Consider the following 27,647-nt stretch of genomic DNA (forward strand, 5'->3'; position numbering starts at 1 on the left):
AATGACTCTGACTCATAGTCTTGATTTATTATAAAGGAGCTACTATATAGCAACAGCTAGTTTTATTCTGATTTCATAGGAATCAAATCCTTGTAGAGAGAAATAATAAATAGCCACAATTATGTATATGCTGAAGGAATACATACCTACTGATGGGAACTTAAAAAGTTGGGTAAACAGGTAACCAATTTGGAACGATGCACCATGTGGAAACTCAGTAGGATTCGGTACAAATACGCCTGAACTGTTGCAGAAATCAGGCTACCCTACAATTTAGTAATCAAGCCATCTTCTAGGTCAAGCTTTGGTTTAGAGTCTTTGAGCAGGTTCCCTGTTGGGTCACTTCTAGCTTTGCAAAGCTGCCAGCGATCTCCATTCTTCCTTTCCCTACCTGCATCTGCTTTTTCACCTGCTGCAGCATCTACATCCTAGACCAGTGGTTCTCAACTGAGGAGGGCCACAAGCAGATTTCAGGGTGTCTGCAGGGGTTGCAGGTCTGGCATGATTGTACTCTCTAAGGTCAGCTGGGGCAGCCCACACCCCAGCTGAGCCTGCTGTCACTGCCAGATTCATAGATAGGAAAAACATAGATATTCTCATTTAAAGAAGAAAACCCAGGGAAATGGCAGGTTTCCCCTTGCTGGTTGGCAGCATTCCAGCCTGCAAGGGGCTGGTTGGAGCTGGGGGGAGCAGAAGGAGGCTGATACAACACATAGCATCCAAGTAGTGGTGGAGAGCAGCTCCTGCAGCTCCCCACAGGTAAGTTGGTGGAGGGGTAAGGGGGGCACATGCCTCCCCCCACCATTTCTGCACCTACAGTGGGCACAGGACAGTGGAGCAGGGCAGTAAGACTTGTTGCTGCTGGGACCTAGCAGGAACGCCAGACCAGCTGCACTGCCACCCACGGTAGGAGTAACCGACTAGGGGGAGCCACACTGCCCTCACATTCCACCACCAGAGAGGTGGTGAGGTGTTGTACAGGTGGCCAGGCCATGATCCCTCCCCATCCCACACCCCACTCTGTTGTGGGTTGGGAATGAGGGCCACTGGCAAGGCCATGGGGAAGTCCAAAAAGGTTGAGAACCACTGTCCTAGACAATCCACTCAACATGGCCCCTGCTAACAACTACATACATGCTTTTTTTTTGCTTTTTTTTTTAAACACATCTGAATAATCTCATGGAAGTCAATGTGAAAACCTGTAATTCCGTAGAATTAAAAAGTATAGAATTAAACATCTTCACAGGATTGGAACCAAACTATATCTCATGGGTCCCTTGGTCTCTGATGGCTAGAAAATTATATTTGGAGATTTGCTTTTAGGTATTGGCACTTAGATAAAGTAGATATTGCATTAGAACAATGGTTCAGGGCAACAGCATGGGTTAGCTGGTTTCTAAGTCTATTTGTGACAAAGTTTCCTTCAAGGCCCACTTTGGCCAGAGCCAGAAATTGAAGACATGTACCACACTGTTTCCTGATAATCCATAACACAAGATAGACTTGTCGCATTGGCTAGGTCACAGTGACCAGCTGCAGAGCCCCTGGGATTTCCATGGATGGACCGAATTAGGAGGCTGAGGCATGCCCAAATTAAAACACCAGTAAATGACCAAATTAAGATGTGTACATGTGATAGGTTGTTGGAACAAAGGAATAGGTTGACCGGACAGAATGTGGACAGGATGATGACCACAGGGAAACCAATCAACAGTACCCAGAGATGAAGAGTCACTAGAGAGAAAGAATAAAAAAGGAGGGATTTCAGAGCTACAAAAGGTCCTTGAGGGGGAATCCTGAGGCCACTATGGGCAGAAAATATATCACCTGCCTATCTCACCCACCCACCCCACTGGGGTGGGGTGGGACTTGGCCCTTGACCTCCAGATGGCTGTCATCTGACATTCAAGAAAAAACCACAGTTTGAGCTCACATACTGGCCAGACGTACCTTCCCTCTGTGACAGCCTTAGGACTGGTAGATATAGAATCGAGGGTGGGGGAGGTGGTACTTTGTTTGCTTTGTCTGTATTATTCTTATCTGCGATCACTGTGTATCAATAAGATTTGCCTATTATTGAATGGAAGAAATCGGGTTTGGTCTGAGGGTTTGGGTCCCCCCAGAACAAGATACCTGGGTCAAAAATCCAGTGCCAACTGTCCCCAATACCCACATTCCCTGGTCCTAAATGCATAAATCATGATTAAAGCATGGAAACAACTTGTAAAGCGAGACACGCATTAGTACCCAAGTACAGTAGATGTAAACACCAAGTATCCAACTGGAAAGAGATGGGTCTGTTGACCCTGAAGACACACACTTACAATGAGAGGCCCCCGGTTGTTTTCACGGTACTTATTCTGGAAGAAGATGTAAACCACAGTGGCTGCCAGTGAGTAGAGGAAGGCAAAGACCGCGATTGTGACGAAGAACTCCGCTGAGGAAGAGAAGTCCCCGATTAGAAACAGCTTTTCCCGTCGTTTGCCTTCACAGGTGGGTGCATCGAAGTTCACCTGATGCAACCTGAAAAATCCCAAACAGGAGAAAAATAGGTGGGAAAAGGTGAGAGACTTATTATCTGCTAGTTTGATCCCACATGACTCATGTTCATATCCATCTGAAAACATGCAGTGAGCAGTCCTGTTTATTGGAGCTCTTCACGTGCTGAAGGTTACCTGTGGATGCAAGTGTCTGCACAACTGGAAACTTAATCTTATATTGCAAAGCCATTCTATCAATAAAAACAGCTATAAGCAGCAACTTGTTAACTGTTTTGCAACAAAATCTAATGCAATTAGAAAGGTTTATACAGAAAGGTAAAATTACTTTTCATTCAGCTGTACTAGATGTCTGGGATGTTTGCTATTGCAACCATCGAAGAGTGAATCTGCTAGAAAAAGCTTGGATTCTTAAAAACAAGGAATAAAAGCAAAACCCAGGTGACAGGACAGTCCAACAAGACAGACAAACATCTTGCAGTTCACCAGCTTACCAAATCCTTAAAATAAATCCAGGCCTTACTGACTTCTATATCTTGAACAGTGCATGGTTTCCCACGGGGTTTTTAGGTCATGACTACTATATGGTACTTTAATGTGTTTGCAGTGTGGTTGCACCAGGACTGCCCAGGGAGAAGGCTGGTTATCCAGCCCATTCAACACCCAGAACAAGGTCTGTGGAAGAAGCCTCTCTCTGCCTCAGTACACTGGGCTCTGTTCCCATCACTTGCATGAATGGATAGCAACAGTGGGACAGTCAGGTTTGGGGTGTTTTTGGTAATACGAACATTTCCCAGAAAATAGCAGTTGGAAGGCTTCCCTTTGAGTGTGATATCACGTCAGTTTGTCCTTGCCACTCTACTCTGTTATCTGTGCACACTCCAGGCATCTAACTCAGAGTACTCAGGCAGCCCAAGCACAGCTCCTATCACTGCTGTGGCTCTGATAGAAATTCTTTGAAACATGGGAAATACTGATGCCTCTATCGTGGTCAGCTCTGTCTGCTGGGAAGGGGTCAGACAGATTTCTCTAGCTTTTACTGCCTGCTTTTGGAGAACTACAGGGCCCCTTTCATTTCAGCATAAGAAGACAACCGTAGGATATGATATACCTCTGATACCCTCCCAAAGAACTCTGTGCACAGGGATAGCCAACTAAAGGACTGGCAAGGCAGCAAGGCCAAACTCAATGAAAGAGAAAGAGGTCAACAGAGACCGCTATGCTTTGACTTGAATGGTCATAAGCCACAAGTCACTGCTAGAGGGAGAGTTTGGAAGTGACTGTGGATAGATATCTAAACTCATTAGCTCAGTGGCTGCTAGGAGCAACAGAAGCAAACAATCTCTGAGTACAAAGACACAGTGCCAGGCAAAAACATTGCTCCACATGCTGCGGGTGACACCCTGCCTGGAGTTAGTCTGACCAAGTCTGTTATATCAAGACAAGTCAGGAAGGATTCTGGGCAAGGAATGGTAGGCGGGGATTCAAGTGAGCACAGTGGAGGGTTAACCGAGGGGAGCATGGCACAGTGCAGGCACCATCCTGGCAGGGGTAGAGGAGATGGAGGTAACAGAATGACTCAAAAAGTAGCAGCAGTTTCCAAAAAAAAAGTCATGATGCAAAGTGATGAACAGGCTGAGCCATCTGGGAGATATTCCTTCATACGGAGCATTCCTTAACATGGAGGTGATTAATGTGTGCAAACCGAAGGCTAAAGGCAGCTTCTGCCACAACTGTATTACTAAGTAGACAGCTAGGCCTTTCGAGTAAAATAAAGCATCCACAGCAGATATCATACAAGGGAGAGGAATGGATTGTGTGGGGTTGCATGGCTCTTTCCTTTTCCCAGCCCAAGGGGAAGGTGTGGAAGGAACTTCTCATCGGTGGCTGTGCACAAGGATGTTTATTTGCTGCAGAAATGTTTTGTGCCCAGTTTCTGCTCCCATCAGCACTGGTTGGCTAAAAAAATCACCTTGCACCCCAGACTGCAGTATTCTGGAGCTGTGCGGTAACACACTCTTTTCCTCTTCCAGGGAAAGACAACAAATCTGACGAAAAATGAACACACGAGCAAATGGTCCGAAGCATCAGAGTCTTTCTGACTCTGTATTTAAGCTTTCTCTTCCTGGAAGGCAAACATGTTTCATTGGTGTTTACGGTCTTCTCATGGGAATGAATAAACCTCTTCTAGTGTTGGTCTCTTTAAGTCATAGAGACAAAGGTTTCTTTTTAAACACTGCCAGAGTAACCAGAAGTGTCTGAAATACAGCAGAGTCAGGGCTGGGAAATCAGAGCCAGCAACACAAACTTCCCTTCCACGCTTTCGCTGTATTCATCTAGAAAGGGCACTAGAAATACAATTTAAAATGCACTGAAATGTACTGACCTCAGCTGGATTTGGATCAGCTATTGAACACGGCCATCTCTATAAGTCGGGTGGATTGTTTGTTCTAGGCTACGTCCACACTGCCATAGGAGATGCGACTATAACCCATGTGGACAGGGCTTAATCCCTGCCAGCTGCGAGACTTCAATCCAAGTTTGTGGCATGTGAGCAACCTAGGTAGGTTTGTGATGTCCATGTTGAGGCCAGTGCTGCTGGCTTTGCTGCAACTAGTACTTGAGCTAACTAGATTAAAGCTATTTGGTATGTCTACACACAAACACACCTCCCAAATGCAATGTGAATGCTCTCCCTTGGGGAGAAAGAGCTGTATTTGCCCATAAAAGGAGAGCGCTGGTAAGACCTGCCCAAATTCTGCTTTGCTGGTTTGACGACGCCTTATTCTGACCTGCCAGAACCACATCTGGGAATACTTTAGTCCCTGTGCTCTCTGGTCCTCTTCAGTAAGGCTGCCAAATTATTTATCTAAGCTCAGTTAACTGAGAGCACTTTATGGGCCCAAAGCACTGCGGGAAGTATTGATGTACTCGAGCCAGCGCTATGCAGCATCTGTGGTCACTTCTTAATGGCAACTACAGATAGCATTTGCTGTCAGATTTTCCAGTGGGGAGAGTCCATCCTCTAATGGGAAGCACAGGAGACTTAAATGACTGCATTTGCTCTGAGGAGGGGGCTGGCTGAGCAGCTTGGATATTAGCACCTGTTACACAGCATTGCTTCGGGCCTAGCATGTCTTTTCTAAGCAACGTGAAACGGTGTTTAGTTGCACTGAACAACATTATGTAGAAAACAAAAGAAGGAAGAGGCAAGATAAGGACTGCCTAGTGAGCTGATCCTCTTAATATATTTTTTCCAGGCCTTCCTTTTCCTCAGGCAGCCAGAGCTAGCATTGTCCAAACCACTGCGTGCAGCTCAGGTGGAAGACCTCGGTTCAGGCTGCGGATCACACTGACGGCTCAGACCTTCAAGGAGGTGTCGAAGACGCCATGAGCTGGCACCTAGATGTAACTCAGGATAACTCCACCAATGTTTCAGGACCTGGCTCTCAGCCCAGCACAATGGCTTGCAATCGCAAGCTTTCAGACGCCAAAGACTGATCGAAACCACGTTGTGTTTTTCTCTTCTACTCACATACGTTTTCCCCTTGCTTCATTCTCTAAGCCACTTACCTTCCCAGCAGTGCCTCCCCGGCCAAGCGGCATGCAGTGATACCAGATATATTGTCATCACACAAGCCTCCTTGCATCGAGTTATTTTTACTTGGGAGTTTCTATTTTTGGCTTGCTCCAGGCTCTCTGAGCCGGCAGGCACCGGTGCCCCTGCCAGCCACCGAATGTCAGCCCAAACAACCCATAGCTCGCCTGTGCCAGTGGGCTCACAAATAGATTGTGACTCACCCCAGGGGAGGAAGAAGAGGATGTGCGAGCACCACTGCACCAGGTTCCACATGCTGGTCAAAGGGGGATGGGGCTTGACCCTGAAACCAGTCAGGATCAACCCCCTCCACCATCTTTAACTCTTCCTTGTCTCAGACACAGCGGCTGATGCCTTTTTACTGTCCAGCCACTGCAGGATGCCTGGTTTGGCTTTCTGGGGACTTGCCGGTGACTCAGGGGCACGTGTTTTCTCTCTCTCTTTTCCACTTTCCATGGGTCTCTACCTACCTTTAGATGACCAGAGGACCCCACCACCCCACACACACATGCACACATCAGGAAGACCCCAGCACCCCACACACACATGCACCTAGTTGCATCTAACAGGTGACAGCTGTGCCAGGAGAGCAGTGCACAGCAAAGCTGCCCTCTCTCTATGGGGGAGGACTTAGCTCAGGTCCAGGGCCTGCAAAAGGGAAGGCTCTTTGCAAGGACTGGGCTTTCTGCTTTACCCCCTCTTGCCTCTGAGCACCCTTCTCCCTACCCATCCCTGATCCTGCCGTCTTCCTCCAGCCATCCTCTGCTCCACCTCCGTGTCCCACTCTTCTCCCCCAGTGCTTTCCCCTCACCATCTTCTAGGTGAATGCTAGCAGGACTGAGAAACTATTCTTTGCAGACACATCCTGTATGTCAGTCACACCACAGGACTATGTCAGCAGGAGTGAGTCTCACTGATTGCTGGGTAGCTCAAGTAAAAATGACCTGCCACTTCACAAATAAAAGCTCTTAATTAAAGGGATACTGACTCACTAAAACCACCAGAAACTTCCTTTTCCCCCCCATAAATCAAAGTGGAAACTCTAAGAAATCTAAGACAATTCAGGAAACATCTATACATTGTGTCCATTACAGTACTAAGAACAAGGTTCCTCCTTCATCAATAAATATGAATAATAATGAACAAGAATTTATATTCCCCTGTCCTGCCACGGTACCCTCATGTAGGAAAACAAGATACTTATCCTTCTTGGACCATGGCTGTCGCTATATTCTGCTGTGTCTCAGGGCAAATGCAAAGCTGGATTGAGTCCCTTGATGTCAGGAGAGTTATGTTGGGATAAAAACCAGATCTGCAGACCCTAACTCTTGCAGCTTTTTTCCTCTGCTGGTTTTGCAAATGTTTTGTCATCATGAGGAATTGATACCACGGCTGACAATTACCCAAAAAGGACAGCATCGTTTTGAAAGAGGATTCTACATGGTGTGGTAATGCTAAAGCACTGCTGTGTTTTCAGACACCGCGGGGAAGGCCTGGGCACAGGAGAAGAGGTGCAGAGAGCCCTCCATTGGAATTACTGCCTTTTAGGTCATTTTTGGCATGGCGAGGTGTTATAGATGGCTGATGCCTCATACCATGCCCTGGGGAAAGTGGTAGGCTCTACTGGAAGTCAAGTGTGTCATCCCATAGCATTGCCTGCTCAGGAACAAGCATCTCTTTGACCTTGTTAGACCAATGTGCCAACAACAAGGCCTGATGCAGGAAATGTTCCCATTTAGCCATGCACACAAGCACGTGCTTAACTTGAAGACACCATGACTTGCCTAGGACTTGCTCCTGGATATGGGAGAAGTTTACCTTTGGCCTTGGAAATCCTAAATGAGGGGCAAGTGTTTCAGCACTTCATTCGTGAAAAGGGGCAGGGAAGCAGGAGAAAACCAACTGCTTTCTTTGGTAAGCTGCCCTTTTTTGTGACACGCAGCAAGTGACAGCCTTGCACACAACATGTGACATGCCTACTGCTCCTGCTCCAGCTCAGAAATCCTATGGGAAAATACTCATTCTCCTCCCTTTCATGTATCCTTTGTTTCCCCGTGTTTATTTCTCTGTCTCCACAGTCCCCTCAATTATTATTACGATTTTCTTTTTACAGCTTCAAGAAGAAAAAGTTTTAACAGTAATGAGACCACAAGAGCCATCAGAGACCTCTGAAAACTGGCTTATGCTGGTAGCAGTCTTTGTAGGAGTATATAGCAAAAGGTTTCTTTTAGGCTGCTACCCTCCAGAATCTAGACAGAGAAAGTGAAGTTTTTTATTTCAAAGCATTAATTTCATGAATTCGAATGAACAGAACTCAAACGTTTTTTCAAGCCTCCAACTGAGATATGGAACAAACAAATGCAAACTTTTTTTAGTGGCCTATTTTTCCTACCGCACAAAGAAAAAAAAATATTTTGGATTCTGCAGGGAGTAATTATATTCCCATAATTTTCCCTTGACTTTGCTGCTGCATTCTCAGTTATCCTCCCTCTGGCCAGCCATGCATACAGCTTTCAACTGTGTTGAACATGGCCTCTTCCTTCCAGCCCATTTGAAGAACACTTGTCAATAAGGAAATATGCTGACTTTACTACAACTGTTGGTCCTTCCTTGGATGGAAATAACTATGTTCTTCAAAGCAGATTTTTTTTTTTTTATACATATGACTGTGATGATGAAAAAGGCTTTAAAAGTGCGTCAGGACCCTCAGACACGAGTGCAACTCCATTTGTGATGAAGTGGGGAGAGACTTTATTACAATAGCTGAGTGTTAAGAACTTGTTAAGACTTTTGGCAGCTCCTACAACCCTCTGTCTACTTCTCATCTCTTACAGCCATTATTAAGTGACTTCCATGTTGCAGCAAAACAAAGAGGCTGCTGAGGTAGGAGCTCTCTTTCCAAAGATGACATTTAATGCTGTACTTCATCTTCCCAGAGTCCTTGGAGCTGAAGTCCTCTATCCAATAAGTACAATGCTAAGGTTGCCCTAAGCACTCTGTGAAGGTGCAGCATGGCTAGCCAGGTGCCTGGAAGGACAAAAGGTGCCACAGAGGAGATGCAAGGCTTTGCACATCTCCCTTCAGCACTGGTGTCATCTCTTCCTCATTAGATATCAGCACTTGGAGGGTGCTCCAGAGGAAAGAGAGCCCCTCTCCAAGGTCACAACATGGTGAGCACAGTCTCTTCTGCATGTCTTCCCCTCTTCTTCCACCACAAGCAATTTGCTTGTCCATCCTTTCTCCCCCACATCTTGGCCTCCTCTAGGAATCAGTAAGGATATCATAAGTGTTTCTGGGAGAAGTGCTTACTTTATTTATTTGGCGTGATCTCCTTTTATCTAAGTGTCCAGCAGGGTTGGGTGCCTCAGTTGGAGGATGCTGATCACAAGAGACCATGGGCTGGACTTGCTGAGATCCCAAGCACTCAGAACGCCTTTCCTTGATGACCGGCTTCGCAGCTGCTGCAATGTATTATAAGCTCTCTTGTATTTTGGTAAAGGAAGTCTAGCTGAGTACAAGGGAATCTAATTTTCACATTAATTTACACATGGACACTTCGCTGCCCCAGTTGGCCCAATGCCTCCTGTGAACAGAGGCTGAAAATAAAATGCCATTTAGCAACCTGCCCTAACTCCCACTGATTTCACCCCTGGCATTTTTTGTGATGTTTTGCTGAGCAAAAAGTGCCTGCTTTTAAAGTCCTTTCCTAATTTAAGGCAGGTTTTCCCAGGTGACTCACCGTTGCAAGCACCTCTGCCTCCTGCTTTAACTGTGCTTTGCACCTGCTCCTGCAAAGGTATGTGCCTAACCCATATATTTCTAGGATCAAGCCCCGCCACTGATCCTAAAGATCTTCCACTGGTAACAGCTCACTTCAGTGATCCATAAAGGGCTCTCTGTTCCTCAGACACTGTCAGCAAGCACCTTTGGATGTAATCCCAGAGCTTCATAGTAGCTAGAGTCGGAAGGGACCTAGGTAGATCATCTAGTCCGACCCCCTGCCTTGGCAGGAAAGAGCACCGGGGTCAGATGACCACGGCAAGGTGCTCATCTAACTTCCTTTTAAAAATCCCCAGGCTAGGAGCCTGCACCACTTCCCCTGGAAGCTGGTTCCAGGCCCTAGCCGCCCTGACTGTGAAGTAGCGCCTCCTAATATCTAATCTAAACTTACCCTCCGCCAGCTTGTGACCGTTATTCCTGGTCACTCCTGGCAGCGCACGGGGGAACAGGGACTCCCCCAATACCTGCTGATCCCCCCTGACCAGTTTGTAGCAGGCCACAAGGTCCCCCCTTAACCTTCTCTTGTGGAGGCTAAAGGTCCCGTAGCCTCTCCTCATAAGGCCTGCCCTGCTGACCCCTGATCATACGAGTGGCCCTCCTCTGGACTCTTTCCATATCATCCACGTCCCTCTTGAAGTGTGGCGCCCAGAACTGGACGCAGTACTCCAGCTGCGGCCTGACCAGTGCCGCATAGAGGGGGAGGATCACCTCCCTGGACCTGCTCGAGATGCATCTGTGGATGCATGACAGGGTACGGTTGGCCTTCTTGACTGCCTCCCCACACTGCCGGCCTATGTTCATCGTGGAGTCAATGACGACTCCAAGATCCTTTTCCGTCTCCGTGCTGGCAAGAGGGGAGTTCCCCAACCTGTAAGTGTGGTGCCGGTTCTTCCTCCCCATGTGCAACACCTTGCACTTATCAGTGTTAAACCCCATCCTATTCTCATCTGCCCACCGTTGCAACCTGTCAAGGTCAGCTTGTAGCCTATTGCACTCTTCTAGTGCACCCACATCCCCCCACATCTTAGTGTCATCAGCAAACTTGAACAGGGTGCTTTCTACCCCCTCATCCAAGTCACTGATGAAGATGTTGAACAGTGCGGGCCCGAGGACCGAGCCCTGCGGAACCCCACTGCCCACGTCCTTCCAGGTCGAGAAGAACCCATCCACTACCACCCTCTGGGTGCGGCCCTCCAACCAGTTGGCGACCCATTTGACCGTGTGGGCATCGACACCACAGTCTCCCAGCTTTTTGATGAGGACAGGGTGAGAGACAGTGTCAAAAGCCTTCCGGAAGTCCAGAAAGACTACATCCACAGCAACCCCTGCGTCTAATGATTTGGTGACCTGATCGTAAAAGGCCACCAGGTTGGTCTGACAAGACCTGCCACTGATGAACCCATGTTGGTTGCCCCTGAGCATGCATTCCCCCGCAAGGCCCTCCTGGATGTGTGCCAGGATAATTTTTTCAAAGAGCTTACCCGGGATTGAGGTAAGACTAACTGGCCTGTAATTTCCCGGGTCCTCTTTTTTTCCCTTTTTGAAGATAGGGACCACATTGGCCCTCTTCCAGTCCTCCGGCACCTCGCCAGAGCACCACGAGTGCTCATAGAGCCGCGCCAGGGGTCCCGCAATGACCTCGGCCAGTTCCTGTAGATCCCTAGGGTGAAGATCGTCCGGACCAGCGGACTTGAACACGTCCAGCCTCTCCAGAAGTACCCTAACTAACTCCTCGCTAACCCCTGGCCCAGGCGTGTCTCTCCCAGGGCCCGAGGGGGGCCCGGCAGGGAGGTGGCTGAACTGGTCCCTACTTAGGAAGACAGAGGCAAAGAAATCGTTAAATATGTTAGCTTTGTCATCTGGCGTGATGACTAAGTTGCCCATCGTGTCCTGCAGGGGCCCCACATTACCCAGGACCCTCTTTTTACCCCCTATGTATTTGAAGAAGGACTTCTTATTGTCCTTAATCCGGGAAGCTAGTCCTACCTCCATCTCTGCCTTGGCCCTCCTGACTGCCCCCCTACATCCTCGGGCGACTGTAACATAGTCCTTCTTGGTGATGACCCCATCTCTCCATTGGGTGTATGCCTCCCTTTTAGCAAGGAGACATTCCCGGATGCTCTTAGTGAGCCATGGGGGTTTATGTGCCCTCCTGCTCCCTTTGACCCTTGTTGGGATTACCTCCCTTTGGGCATGGAGGATCGTCTCCTTAAGGAGCAACCACTCACCTTCGACATCTGATTCCCTTCCCCTCTGGGTCCTCAGCGCTTCCCCAACGATCCTCCTTAGCTTGTTGAAGTCAGCCCTCCTAAAGTCTAGGGCTGTTGCCTTGCTGCAGCCCTTTGCCACCTTATGCTGGATGGTGAATTCCAGCAAGCGATGATCACTGTCTCCCAGGTGGCCCATCACCCGCAGCCCCCTCACCAGGTCATCACCCGTGGCCAGCACCAGGTCCAACAAGGCGTCTCCCCTGGTGGGAGTGTGCACCTCCTGGGTTAGATGGAGGTCCTGCACTCTGGCTAGGAACCGACGTGAGCGATCAGACTTGGCTGACTGCTCCTCCCAGCAGATGTCTGGGAAGTTCAGGCCCCCCATGATGACCACATCCTTAGCCCTCACTGCCTCTGTGAGCTGACCTAAGAATTCCTGGTCGAGCTCTTCTCCCTGGTTGGGAGGTCTATAGTAGACTCCCACCGTTAAGTCTCTCTCCCCTGGACTGCCTTTTACTCTAACCCAGAGCACCTCAGAGTGCCCCCCCTCTACCCCCTTGCTAATTAACGTGGAAGTATATTCCTCCTTAATTAGCTGAGACCATAGACAGAAATGAAGCATGCTGGAAGCAATTGGACTGGAAAAGCAGTAGTGAAGCAGATTCTCTTCTGGGTTTCTTCCAGTCAAAATACTGGAAAATATTTTCCTCTCTCTTAGGATTTTAGTTTCTCAGCTTGTCAGCTTCCCCGCACTCACTTGCACATGGCTGTTGTGCAAACATTTGGCCAGTATAATTTTCATAGCAGCAACATTTTTTTTTTTTAATAGGACAAGCTGTCAGCCACTGTCGCTCCAGCCTATGCAGACTGCGCCATTGTGGGACTCGTGGTAATCCCTGCATGAAGCCAGCAGCTAGGCAGCGGGCCGGCCGTGACTGCTGCTTATTTTGCTAAACACTGCTCTTGCCCCTCCTGCTTGCCCTTGCCACCCCTTGTCGCCTTTCTGACACTGAAGCGGGAGATGAGCTCTGCAGAGCATGAGCTGCATAAACACAATGGGGTCGTGGTCACGGGAACTGAGATATAAAGGATCTAGGACCAGAGGGGACCTCCCAGTCCAGTGTTTGCAGACAAGCATTGGGACACGTATGGCCACAAGAACATCTACTCCAGGTCTGCTTGAACATCACACCCACCACATGTCAGAAAAAAGGACACTGCCACATGGCAGAAGAGGAAGGCCACAGGTGCCTCGATGAAGGATCCCCTGAGCAAAGGGCCATCAGGGCGTGAAACAACTAGAATTGTCCCCAATCTTGTGCAAAGCAGCAGCTTGTTCCTGACAGTCTGCAGAAGCATGGAGATACACTAACAGGAGGGAGAAAGCTGAATCTCACCCCACGGCAACGCGGCTTGACACAAAATACAAGGCAAGGGCAATGCTGCCTACCATCACAGACATGGCCCACACAAGCATCCGTGCCCAGGGTTCAGTATGGGAATAGGGTAGCAGCATCTTTGCAAGTAATTTGTGAGCCCTGCTAGTACCACCTCAATGCCAACAGGAAGGGCTGGAGCAGCGGCATGCATGGGAACTGGGCTTGCTGATTTGTGCCTCTTCAGCAAACACTATTGCTTGAAACCCAGCAGGAAGCTGTTTGGTCTGTAATTTGTGTTGGCTAAAGAGCAAAAGAGCCTGTTCTTAACACAACAGACGAAAGAACGACAAACAGGACTTGAGTTTGCCTTGTGAAAAGACAGTGAGACTCTCAGCTGCGGACAGCGAACGCTTGCTACAGCCGGGGGCAGTGCCAAGGTGTCTCTGCTGTGAGTTACAGGAGCTTGATTGCAGCTGGAAATGGCACCAGGTGATCACTGTCACCAGGGGCTAGCACAGTCCCAAGTGGGGGCCAGGCTGTCAGCTGCAGGAAGGCATTGATGCTATGGCTGTTTTACATGACCAGAGGACCTCCCCATCCCACACACATGCACACAACAGAGAGATGTCACTGCATACACCTGGTTGCATCCAACAGGTGACTGTTGTGCCAGGAGACCAGTGCACAGCTGCCCTCTCTATGGGGGAGGACTTAGCTCAGGTCCAGGGCCTGCAAAAGGGAAGGCTCCTTGCAAGGACTGGGCAGGACAGTTTGATGTCTAGTAAGGAAAGCCTCAGCTGCTTTCTTCCTTCCTCTCTTGCAGCAATGAACTCAGCTAGGAAGACCTTACTCTTTATTCATTCAGCAGCTGTCTGAACAGGGCAGAGCAGTTCAGCTTTTTCAGTAAAAATGCATAACATGAGCTCTTGCAGAGGCTGTGGAGGAAGGACCTCCGACCTCAGTCCCTTGAGTTTCAAGGTGAAACTGGCCAAAAACTCCAAGTGAAACCCAGCCCCGCTGCCTGGCATTCGGCTCGAGCCACGCTGCCACACAAAACACATCAAAACCTTCACTTGCATCTTCTTCATGTTTGGCTTATAGTTTATTCACTCCAAAAACAGACCTCTCAGCACCCAGACCAGCCGATGCGAGCGGGAGATCACTTAAGCTGCAGCAGCGCTCACCCTGCAAGCTCTGCATTTTAAATAGCATTGAAAGAACAAACAGGTTTCTTCCTACTTAAAGCCATTAGTTTTGGGCCCCTGTCTAGGGGTACAGGGCGATTCCATCTGGAGTCTGAAGGCAAGTTATTTTCGTTCGAAGGAAATCTCGGTATTTCTTTGTAGGAGAGCAGCAGATGTGAACAGAGGCTGGCAGTGTGAGTGTTATACCCCACAGGGACTAACTGTGCCCGCGGACTTGTTGGCCTTTAGCTTTGTCCACAGGAGGCCACAATCAGTAGAGAGGAACTGCTGGAGAAAGGCATTAAGTGCCACCCCAATGACTTTGGAGTTCCAGCACACCTTACACATCCTTTATGTTCAGAAAGACACTCTCAAAAATCTGTTGATTACCGATAAAATATTAATATAATATTCCATTTAATTGGCAAATGAGGTCTAGCATTAGCTATGGGTAGAGGCACAACACACAGAAAAGCCTTGGGTGCATGCTGCAAACAGGTTTATAGTCGCGTGCGCTGGGTGCTCACACGTGTGTTACAAACAGCGACTCTAAAAGAAGATGGAAAAGGGAAGGGACTTTATTCAGCTCCCTGCTACCTTTTTTCACTGCAGGATATTAGAAGGAATGATGCCAACTACCAGTCAAAAGCAGGCAGCAATGTGCTTTGCATTGGCTGTCTCTGTAATGGCACTGAAGTCAGGGGGTTTGAATGTTCAAAAGTATCTTAGAGAGTATTAAAAATGCACAAAATGATCTGCACGGAGCATCACGGTAAGAAGTCTTGCTTTAAAAAAAGAAAGTTTCATGACAGGTGCAGATAAAACACCACCGCTTGTACGGTACCAGAGAGACCCTTCATGCATATATATAAAAAATGCAAATAGGGAGGAAAAAAAGAGCTGAATACATTCATCTAGGCAGACATTCCTGGCACTTAAAGAATAAACTCTGGATAAAACTTTTGCGATGACTCTTTCTGGCACCAACACAGCACGCACTGTAAAATACTATTTTGATTAAGTGGAAAAAGCCCAAGTAGAGCAACGACTGTCCCAGTTCATCAAAAATGCAATCGCTGTGCATGCCAAACCAGAAGCTCCTATTGTTTAGTGCTGATTTAGGAATCAGCATGTTCTCTCTGCAACAAAACACTGCCTCTGGCATGTTGCTACCACCTCTTTTCCCAGTGTCTTGACAGCCAGATAAGCTCTCTTGAGCATGCTCAGCGTGTAGATCGAGAATGCCCTTTTTTTCGGTATGGGGCAGGCTGTACTTCAGTGCCTCTTCCATAAATACGAACAACATAGCTCCAGGCCAGCCATGGGGAGCTGTGAAGTATACATTTTCTGAAGGCAGTAAAGCATTCAAACACGTGCTTAACTTCAAGCATGTTCTAAAACCGATTCAACTCAACGCTCATCCTGAACTCCGAGCTCCCCAAATGAGGATGGCACTGAAACCAAATCCAGAATAGAAGCTATCAGTCTTCAGGTAGCATTTCAGTTCCCAATTCTCCCCTCCAGCTCGACCTCTGCTTTTCATGGCTAGACAGTATGGTAGGGCAGCCCATCATCACGACATTTCCCAGGGGGAGTTAGTTGTGTTCCTTGTGCAAAGCAATTACCTTCTTGCATGCAATCCACTGGCCAGCTAGTCTCCGCTTGGCTCTAAAAAATAGCCGCTACCCCTTGCTTCAGGGGTGCCACAAACCATGCAGCAGAGGGTTAAGCAGCAACCGATCCCTATGGCAAACATCTTGCTAGCTGTCATTACATAGGAAACCGTATACCCTCAAGCAAAGCTCTACAGACTTCAAGGTCCTTCCATTTTTACCCACTCCCCTAGTTATCCACGGGGAACGCCAATAGATCCTGTCATCTCCTGACCTCACTGACTTACTGTAGCTAAGTGGTAAAAGGGAGATAATGACCAAGGGCTGAGTCCTCAGATGTGGAAATCAGCACAGCTCCACAACCCCAAGGAACACTGATTTATACCAGCTGAGAATTGGGTCCAAAACTTTTGTTGGTGTTTGAAAAGGCTGTAACCACCCACGGAACAAGAGACCAAAAAAAGGGCAAGTATTTTAAAATGAAGGTCTCTCTTCCCCCATCCCCTCCATAACTAGACATGCTTAGGGCATGGAGAAAGTCGTTTTCCATTAAAAATGCAAATTCTGTCAAAGTTGAAAAGAAACGTATTGGCTTCCATGGCAATTTCACTGGGAGGCTCTCTCGGGACCATTTCATTTCCCAGCAGAACAAAACCAAATTCTGACCCATGGAAGTTTTGGCAGGATCTGAACTGTTGTTTTTTGGCCAGGCCTTTAAATAATCAAAAATACAAGTCAGAGTTAAATATAGAGAAGCATGCGTTTTTGAGCTCAAAACCATGATCTGAAGAAGCCAATCTGCTTTGTATTGTCCGGTCCAATGAAATAGGAAAAAGAGATGGTTGTCACCTTTCGAGCCATTTTTATGCTGCTCTCCTCCTGAACTGTGAACAGTGGGATGTGACATTATGCTCTTCGTTCACTTTGTTTCCAGTTTCCATTAGCATTATTTGAAGAAAAAAAAAAGCAGCAGAAATGAAAGGCTGCGGTTGGAAAATCTAAGCACAAAAGGCTAAAACCAGGCATAAAAGGCACTGCTGAGAGCAGAGTATGAAACTGTATTGTAGAAGAAGGTAACAAAAGCTGGGACCTATTTCTTAGTGTCCATCCTGGAAGTTTAGTTTATATAATTAGATAATGTAGCTCAAGATCCCCCGCTGCACTGATGTATTATTGAACACAAGTCCTTTAGGACTGTATAGTAACTCATTCATGTTGCTGGCATCATTCAGGAGGAGTATACATGGTGCTCACACACCCGGCAGCAAGGGGACTAAATTGGCTCGATTTTCGCAGGCTGGACAGTTATGAGGTTAACAGTATTCAACTCAACGGTGGTAATTCAGAAATGTTTTGATGAGGCGGACAAGTACTTTCTTTGACGGGGCTTTCTTTGTACACACATAAAGTGTGCCTGAAACTCAAGTAGACTGGTAGTAAGTAGCTGCATATCAGGGCTTGCCATTTAACTCCCAGTTTTCAGGGCAACACAGCCAAAAACCAAAAGGCATTACAAAATGTAATCTGAAGAAAATCACAAACACAGGATTAACATGAGAAACTGCCGGGTCCTTTGGTGTAGAGAAGTACGTAGTGCTTCTGGGCACTTGGACAGTAGGACAAATCAAAACTGAAATGATAATCAGCTCATTTGGATGAGCAGAAATAATTGTGAGAAGGTGCTTTTAAACACCAGCAGGGCTTGGGTGGAGGTCTTGCTGGGGACACTGAAATACAGGGCAGAGCACGTGACAAATAGGGTGCTTCGTGCAAGGTATAATTACATACATGGTGCTGTTGTACCTTGTGTAATTTGGCCCTGTCTGCAAATGGTTTTTCAGAAATGAATTTTTACAATATCTCAACATGCACGGATGTGGACATCGGGAAATCATTTATTTGCAAAGTAGATGCTGAGTTAATGAAGTTTCTTTGTTCCATTTTCTAGATTGAGGATTGAACTCCAAAAAATTAGTATTATTTTGAAATACGTACTTGAGTGATCCAGAAATCAATAAGCAACTTCTTGTGTGCTGCGGCTTATAGACTCATAGAAAATTAGGTCAGAAGGGACCTCAGGAGGTCATCTAGTTTACCCCTGCTCCATACTGCTAAAATACAATGACTTGCATTGGTCTGGGGATTGCAGCCAGAGGAGAAATAGGAATCACTGGGGACCCAGCTAAGATTAGCGAGAAGAAATTAAAGAGGAAGTGTAGGGTGAATGCCAGGAAAACTTTGTGAACAGGAAGACATAGGGTAATCTTCATGAGATGCAGGAGCAAATACATTATTAGGGACACTTCCTTATAGACCGGACAAAGCACTAGAAATTTGTTATGTAGGATGATATTGCCCTGGTTGAGTGACTTTAATACATTGTTTCTTTGCAGCTCGCTGTACAGATTGCTTCAGAAGACATGGCTCTCTGAGCATCAAGTTTCGGCTGGTGGGTGACTAAGGCACCAGGCTTAAACGAATTGCTGGTCTTCATTTCAAAGAAAAATTTGACTCAATGGCAAACGTTAGGGTTAGATTCTGGCTCCATTAGGGAGATGTTTATCAGGAATTCCCTGCATTAGAGCCAATGGATTTATACAGCAGTAAAAATGGCTTTAAATCAAAACCATGGTCGTGTGGCATAAATTGTTCAGACACTGAATCATCCTTGCCTTTCTCCAGTCCCGGATGCAGAGCAGGCACCTCAGACATACTGCATGACAAGGGCTGCGTGACCATGTTTGAAAGGTCATGCTCCTCCCTGATGGGAGAAATAACGCTCATTTATTGTTAACGAGGATCATGAATCAGTAACAAAGGGAGAAGAAAGTCCCTTTCAGGATGCACGTTCTTCCTCCACGTCTCCGAGGCTGCTTCTCTGCATGGAGCAGCACTTTGCCATTTTTATGTCTGGAGCATTTTTCTGCTGACAAAAATTAGCCTGAATGCATAGAAGATGTCAAGGTCTCTACAGCCTCTTCAGTGTGAGAGGCAAAAGGATCTTTGGCTATAATTAAAAAAATAGATGTACTTTCAAAAGAGTGTCATCTCCAACAGAGAGGAGGAAGAGACAGGAGTGTGCTCTTTTTTGTTTCAAGTGCATTGATTAAGTGCAGGGTGGAAATCTGTTCTGGAGTTACAGGGACCATGATTACAAAGAAGGCTAATGACATCCGGGGCTGCATTGGGAGGAGCATTGCCAGCAGATGGAGGGAAGTGAGTCTTCCCCTTTATTTGGCACTGATGAGGCCACATCCGGAGTCCTGTGTCCACTTTTGGCCCCCCACTACAGAAAGGATGTGGCCAAGTTGGAAAGAGTCCAGTGGAGGGTGATGAAAATGGTTCAGGGGCTGGGGGACAGGACTTGTGAGGAGAGGCTGAGGGATTTAGGGGCTTGAGGGGGGGGTTGAATAGCAGCCTTCATCTCCCTGCAGGGGGATTGCAAAGAGGATGGAGCTGGACTGTTCTCAGTGGGGGCAGATGACAGGACAAGGAGCAATGGGCTCAAGCTGCAGCGCGGGAAATTGAGGTTAGATATTAGGAAAAAACTTTTTCATGGGGATGGCAGCAAAGCACCGGAAGAGGTTACCCAGGGAGGTGGTGGACTTTCCATCCTTGGAGGCTTTTAAGGCCTGGGCAGACAAGGCTGTGGCTGGGATGATGCAGCTGGGGCTGGTCCTACTTGGAACAGGGGGTTGGACTAGATGTGACCCCCCAAGGTCCCTTCAACCCTCATCTTCTATGAGTCTATAACGTTATTGTGTTAATATTATATATAGTCACACCTTCTTTATTGTTTGCTCAGTCTTTCAAAGTCCACCTTCTGCTTACATACCCATAAATTTTCTCTTGATACCATACGTCATGTTTGGCTGAAAGGATGTCCACACGTGTGACTCAGGGCACAAGTCAAACAAATGACGTGCAGGAAGCACTGCTGTAATGACATAGGAGCAAAGTTTGCTGCTCCTTTTCCGCACCTGGCACGGGCCAGGAGAGGCCGTGGGCTAGCTGGACCACGAGTCTGAATTTGGGTTGGCAATGCTCCTGTTCAAGGGATATGCCCACATAGTTTACACTCTCTCTCAGTAAGCCTGGGTGCTCAGTAGTTGTGTTCATATGGCATGCTAATGCCTTTGTGGCTATCTGTTGGGAATGTTTCAAGGCACAAAGAAACAAGGCCAAGTGAGACATTTAGTTTCCAGTGTGGTGTGGGCCCCAGGGTCCCAAATCTGCTGCATAAAAAGACTTTTAAATCAATCACCTTGATATTCCCTCTTTCCAACTGAAAGCCAGGCCAGAGGATGCACCTCAATTCAAATCTCATTTGCCTGCCTTCATCCCTGTGTTCAGTGCAGCATTGTTTGTTTGTCGGAAGCTGTTCACATTTATCCATAAAAGCCGAATTGTCTGGGCCCTGCAGCTGTGACTTGCGAGAACGAAGAACGGAGATCCTATGGTGCCCCTGACAATGGAGAGGAAAGCAGTGACTCACGCCCCTGCATGTTTTCTATCATTTCAAGTCCTGTAGCAAGGCATGGATTTTTGAAATCCAGCACTCCCTTATTCAAGTGCTTCAATGTGACTGTTGACAGCCATGACAGCTACAAGCATAGTTTGAGTCTTTGCAGCATCTTATTTCTAACTCCCACCCACACCTCCTCCAGTTGTCAGCCAATAATCAGAACTCAGAAGGCAACTCGGGGAAGGGGGGGAATATCCCTGCTGGGTGAATACAAACTTATTCAACTGTGGAGGCAGGAGGGAAATAATCAATGGGAAATTCACCCTACTTCCCAAGCTGACATATTCTAGAGGGGGTATGGCATGGTGAGGTTCGGTATTATGGACTCAGTGCTGTGTGGGCAGATGCTCAGGTCCATGCTGAGTCCTCTGAAAGCCAGTAGAGCTTGGCAGAAACACAAAGGTTTGTTTGTGTGGATCTAATTGCAGAAGCAGGCAGGAGGAGTCGTGAAAACAAGAGAGATCTTGGGAAGCAGACTGGCTGCCAATACAAGAGTTGCATCCACCATCTTGTCAAGCTGTAAAAAATGCAGCAAACCGTCATTTAAGATGACGGTGAAGGAGACAAAAAGAAGAAAAACGGACTGTGTGAACAGCAGTCAAAGGAAGGACCCTTTAAGGAAAACGTAATTAAAACCAACTGATTTGCAATGGAAACTAAGGGCCAGATGTCCAAAGCTTGGTGAATAAAATTGTGTGTATATATTTTTCTGGCACCTGATGTGTACCACACAGTGATTATCTTCAAGAGCCCCCAAATGCTAATTTGTCAAATGACATTTTCTTTCTAACGGGGAATTCTGCGTGGAAATCTGTCATTTCCATAATTCCACTGGATTAACTCTGCACTGCTGTGGGGATCCTATTTTCGAGTTGCACCTCAGATTAGTTAGAAAGATACAAATATGCAGATGGTATCTGCAAATAAATTGCTCTTTTCAACATTGAATGCAGAGTAGATCTGGCCATTTTCTTCCACAAGCCATGCTATACGTCCTTTTTATAGAGACAATGGACCCATTCTGACTACTTAGCTCAGTTTTATTAACTTTTTCCATAGAATAATATTTTATAACCATGTAAATGAAAAGTTATTTAATATAGGGCGTCTGTAATGAATGTTGGTGGAATGACCTATTTGGAAGTGAATCATGTTACAACTACATATTACTCAATTTTTAGAACCAAGCTCATGAATGCTAAAAAGAGAAGAAAGGGGTGCAGAACACTAATAAAACAATAAACATTTGTAATAAACTGAAATATGACTGTGGAATAATATATGCAAACTGAAAATATCTGCAATCAAGGACTGACAGCAGTTCCCATTGTTTCAAAAATGCTATATGCCAAGTAGGGCTGTCATGGTGAACATCATTAGTAGTACTCTGTGCATAATGAAGTCATAAGCAAAACAGTATATAATTTGCAGCTGTATCAGGGGTCCTGGTATATTTGGTTTGAGATTGCAATACATATTCTTTGTTCTTTTATCATGCACTCGTATAGCAATGCAATACAGAAGAGTCAATTTATATTGTAAAAATAATGATAGGGACATTCTCCGCCCTTTAGGTTTTATAGAAGCGGAATCATTATTAGCAAGGGAAATTTCAGCTTCAATGGTTTTTCCACCCCACCCCACCTCTTCTGTTCTGTTTTTTAAGAGAGCCCAGGCAACTTAGGAGCCTAAGCCCCAATTTAAAAAGTGATGGGTCAGACGCATATAAAGGTGCCTGACAATGCAAATCAGCCGAATGGGATTTTCAGCACTGCTTCACTAATACTAATATTGCAAAGGGCCTCTTGACTTATTGAGCCTGGCCCCTAGCAACCACAGGCCACCATGGCATAAAATGCATGTTGAAAACAGATCCAGGTCTCTCTTTTCCTCTACTGGAAGGATGCTGCAGAACCTCAGTCCTTTCGGTGTTAGAAAGTCTTTTCTAATTTCCATCCTTTCAGCCTGATTGATTCAGAGCCCATTTTATTCTTGTGCCAACACTCTCCAGTAGCTTAAATCATTTTTCCTTCCCTGGTGCTTACTCCATTGCTGTGTTATAGAGAGCAATCCTGTCCCCTCCTGTCCTTTGCTATGCTAGATTAAAGCAGCACAAGTCTCCTAATCTTCTTGCATAAGGGTCTTCCATTGCCCTGATTGTGCTGGGGGCTTTTCTTACTTTGAATACAATGATCCTGAGTGTGCACAGATGAGGTCTCCTTGCTACCTGATAGTCATGTTTTCCTACCTCAGCTCAAAATGCCGCTTTTACATGGCTGCATTACCTTGCAATCTTCTTGCCTGATTACAGATCTATTGCTATGATAATGGGAGTCAGATGCTTGTCAATCTTAGGGGTGTTAGTTGTAGCCGTATTGGTCTAAAGACACAGGCAGACACGGTTATCTGTGTTAATGTGATCTCTCTTGTTAGACCAACTAAATAGCTGGAAAAATTCTTTGCAAGTTTTGGGACATGAACACCCTTTTTTGGGTGCCTGAAAGCTTGCAAAGAACATTTTTTCCAACTATTTATTTGGTTCAATAACAGATACCACATTCACCCAGACAACCTTGTCTGGCAATTTCAGGTGCCTTTGGAAATCTCACCGGACAGGTCAGGTCTCTGTACCTTAACCTGCCTGTCTTTGAATATATGGCTCTTTTGAGTCTGTGTCCCATCTATCAGCAACAAGACTTATGCTCATAGGTCTCTCTTGAACACACCAGGTTGTCTTCAAAGGGCTCATCTATATTGTGGAACTATTGATGCTATTGCTGTCAGCAGAGCCTCCCAGTCCAGACAGGGTTTATATTGGAAGGAGAGGGGTGGGTTTTTTGCTGATACAGTTTCATTATCTTCCTGAATGGCCCTCAGAAGCCCTCTTCTATCAGTAGGGCTATGCTCAAACTGGCAGCTTTGCTAGCTCTGCTGCAGTGGCGCAGCCCGACCTGACACAGCCAGCCAAACCTTTGTGGTAGACGTCAGACCTGAGTTACCGAAGTGCTTTTCAAGATGCACCATTATTGTCCCAAACAGGGGCCTTAACCAAGGCCCCTTTTAATCCATGGCAGTCTTTCCGCTGCTTTGAATCAGACCATCCCCTAAATTGCATCCCCCAAAAAAGAACAAAGAATCAAAAGGAGTTACCTGAAAGGATAGGCAAAGGCTATGTCAATGTTGAGGTCACTCTCTGTCTTGTTTGCACAGTCCACACTGAGGCGCAGTCCTCCAGAATACCCACCGCATGTTGCGAATGCAAAGATGGCAAAAAGCTGTCAGGAATAAACAATAGCTTAGTTTTACTTCCAACACAATCAAATGCATCTGTGCAAGTAGCTTCCACACTTAAAGCCACAGCTTGCTAACTGGGGAACACTTAACGCACATCATCATCATCATCACTCATTGAAAACAGTCAAGAGCAGCACCCTGTAGTTTCTTTTCCACCTGTCTTTTGATAGCAATGCAAGCTGGTGAGTCTGAAAATAAGGAAGCATCTCTGATGAGGAGGCACAATTAGAAGACTCCCCTGCTCTCAGTGCTACCAATTAGTACTAGCCAATTTAGGACCTAGCAAACAAGGCATGCACAAAGAAAGACTGGAACCAGAGTTATCTGAGGCTCTTAAATGCAGGTAAAATCATTGCATAATGTTGTAAGAAGCTAAGGTAGGGATGCCGATGGAGCGATGAAAAGGCAGAGACATGGTTCATGTGGCTATGTTTTATAAAACATGCGAAACAAGTAATCGCCTTGCCCTTTGCTGATTTGCATACGGCAATGCATAACTTTGAATAACGATGCACACTATTTATTTTTCTTCAATCGTTATCTGCGGCAGATATGGAGATGCAATTAATCAATACCCAAGCAAAAAGAAAGCAAACCAAACTCCAGAATAAATTCAGTCAGTCAGTCTAGACATGGACAAAAATGATTGTCGTTCAGATTTTAGGCTTATTTTATCTCGATCCTCAAAGGGGGAGTAGAGGAAAATGTGTGGGGAGTGGATGCAGTCAAGCTAATTTCTTTTTGGATCAGTTTTGAATGCAGAAAGGCAAAAAGTGGAACTGGTTTTGCAGAACTTCATCAATTGACGCGGGGTGAAATGCGACTGTCTGGAGTGCGGTAATGATCATACTAACAACAAAGGTTGGTGACTAAGGAAGAATGCAAGGCTGAACATATGTCAAATAAAGCCGAGACCGTACTTGAGCACTGAAGAAACAGCAACAAGCAGCAACAGGAAAAGTACATTAGAGGAAGAATGAAAGCCCCAGTAAAGAGGATTAGGGAGATGGGAATTAGAGAACTGCGGCGTATGCTAACCCCTTAAAAGTGCCTTGGCCCCAATTAGCACGCAGTGTCTGTCAAGGTCCTGCTGACCGCTCCAATTCACAGCACAACTGCAGCCAGGCTGGGAGTTTCATTATCTTGCTGTCTTTGCATCTGCACAATAGATTATATATGTCTACACTAACTCTCTCTGCGTTATAATTGGAGATGTAGACGGACATTATCACGTCAAAAGATTGCCAGGTTAGTGACCTGGCCATTTCCAGAGCATTGGCTAGACTCCAGCTTCATTTTGGAGATCCCCATCAAGACTAGGCAGACGATCCCAGCTCCTTGAGCAACTGGCAGGATGTTACCATCTCCCATCCATCCAGAGAGCACACATGACATGTGCATCTGCTGCACGTGGCGGGTGGTAACTCGTACTCGTTTCTCTGTTGGCTGGTCCTTGCTCAAGAAGCTTGACACCTAATTAAGACCAACACCAAGTAAACAGGGCATTTTGGGAAGGATGAAAAGAGGAGGTGATTAGAGAGGAAGCATTGTACCTTACTACCTCCATCCTTGGAGGTGTTTAAGACCTGGCTAGACAAAGCTTTGGCTGGGATGATGTAGTTGGGGCTCATCCTGCTGTGAGCAGGGGCTGGACTAGATGCGACCTCCTGAGGTCCCTTCCTACCCTCGTGGTCTGTGTTTCTCTACCTCCCAGGGGCCAAACCCCCACCCCCAAAACTCAGAGGGTTTTTATTACTACAGGAATAGAGTCTGTGCAAATCCCATAGAAAACGGTTCATTTTTAAAACTTTGGTAAACATTACTGAGCCTTCACTTCCGTCTCTCATGATGCCTCCAGAACCTGGCCAGCCAGCAATGAATCATAAGGCCTTTTACACCACAGCACTGGCTTACTGCACCCTCACTCTCCTCTCTTCTCCTTCTGTTGCCCGTCCCTTTCTCCTTCCCCACATTGTGCCATGACCCGAGATGGCCAGTGTTTTGGGGTTTGGTTCTTGCACCTCACACAATGGGGTGTTGGTTTGGACCTGATAAGGCCAGCACGTTTTAAACAACAAACAGCAGTGATGGGCAAGGAATAATAAACCGTTCATTAAACCCCCCCCCTTTTTTTTTTTATACCAGCCTGGCTGAAAAGGTGAGCAGGGAAAAGGGAAGGTAAGGTTTGCTGTAAATCATCTTGTTAAATATAGACCTGGAAACCATAGCTAGTCCTAGTGTAATGCAACTCAATGCACCTCGATACTAGACGAAGCTCAATCATTGCTTCTGCAAATACGGGCGTTTCTGCCCTTGGAATGAATCAACACACAGAACGGCACCAAAACTTGGTCTTAATCATTGCATCTCGATGTGTGTGGCAAAGGTGGAAAACAATATATGGGCAGAATGCGAAGCATCAGTGCTGACCCGCTTCTGCCTAATTAACAGAGCTGCATATGCAACTCTCTTGCAGCTGTGCAGGGAGCCACACCGATGAATAGGTCGCAATAAATAAAACAGGAGTTGAAGAGGCGCAGAATAAGACGGCCATGCCGTAAATACCCAGCAGTGTCTCCTCTTTCCTGCCGGCTAGGGCATAGTGCACCGAGGTAAGACAAGAAAATGTACAAGTTTAAGGTGCATCATCATGAAGGTTTGTATGCATTTATGCCAGCAATGTGTTGTGCCCACAGCCTCATCACTGAAGTTATTAGGAGGGTTCAAGATACACTCCTGCTCCTCAGAGCTGCCCTCTTTAGTGCTGGACTCAAAACTGGCCCTGAATTTAGACAGGAACCTTGCCTGCTTGAGACTTGTCCCCCTGCCATTAGCTTCACCAAGACCAGCTAACAGGGCACGCACTTGCCCAGCAGTCTGCTCAGCCCCCTTTGTGTCTTCCCCATCCCTAACCTAATGCCACAGCCTTGCAAAGCCACATGCTTCTTTCCAATCCTGCTTCTTGGCAATGCTGATGGCTGTTTCCAGCAGCCTTTTGTGCTTTGCAAGCCTCCTTGGAGAAGGTGGTGACTTTTGGGGAGAAAGGGGTTGGGTAGAGATCCCACTACACAGGACTGGGGATTGCCCTCTCACTTCCGTTAGTCCTGGCTCATCTATGGCTACCACATGGAATTGACACAGCTGCTAACGACTGGCCCCACAGGGTGTATAAAATTAACACCTCTTTTCAGACAGTCCCTATTTCACACTGCATGGGATCTGCCAAAGACAGCTCTGGCTTCCATAATGAACTTGCAAGTACCCTTTTCCTCCAGCCCAAGCAACTCTTCTTTGTCTGGCTGCCATTTCCACTTCTACAATTTCATGCTGTCGATTCAGAAGAGGATGTATTGAAACCAAGGTTTACTCACCAGGTTCTATGTGCGCCCAAGCTCCTTGGCAGCAGTAGGGAGGCTGTAAACCCTGCCGCCGTGCTTTATGACAGTAGGATTTCTGTGAATGGCAGCTATAAACCCTGTAACGGGAGCTTTTATGGGCCACATCTGATAAAAACTCCACTTGGAAGATAATTTTATTAAATTTGGCCTTCCTGAAATTGAAAAGTT

At 46.6% G+C, this 27,647-nt stretch overlaps 1 protein-coding gene across 2 annotated transcripts in view; it reads right to left on the reverse strand.

Moving 5' to 3' along the window:
* SYNPR (synaptoporin) overlaps positions 1-27,647 on the reverse strand; it is a 117,729-nt gene that overhangs the window by 11,491 nt on the left and 78,591 nt on the right. For both annotated transcript variants that reach the window (XM_090022569.1, XM_090022570.1), the window contains 2 exons: positions 23,938-24,062; positions 2,325-2,523 (listed from right to left, as the gene is read on the reverse strand). In XM_090022569.1, the coding sequence (XP_089878695.1) occupies positions 2,325-2,523; positions 23,938-24,062 (324 nt within the window). The remainder of the gene's footprint in view (positions 1-2,324; positions 2,524-23,937; positions 24,063-27,647) is intronic.

Source organism: Crocodylus siamensis, chromosome 11 (genome assembly GCF_052110815.1).
Source record: "Crocodylus siamensis isolate JL-2025a chromosome 11, ASM5211081v1, whole genome shotgun sequence".
Lineage (NCBI taxonomy): Eukaryota > Metazoa > Chordata > Crocodylia > Crocodylidae > Crocodylus > Crocodylus siamensis.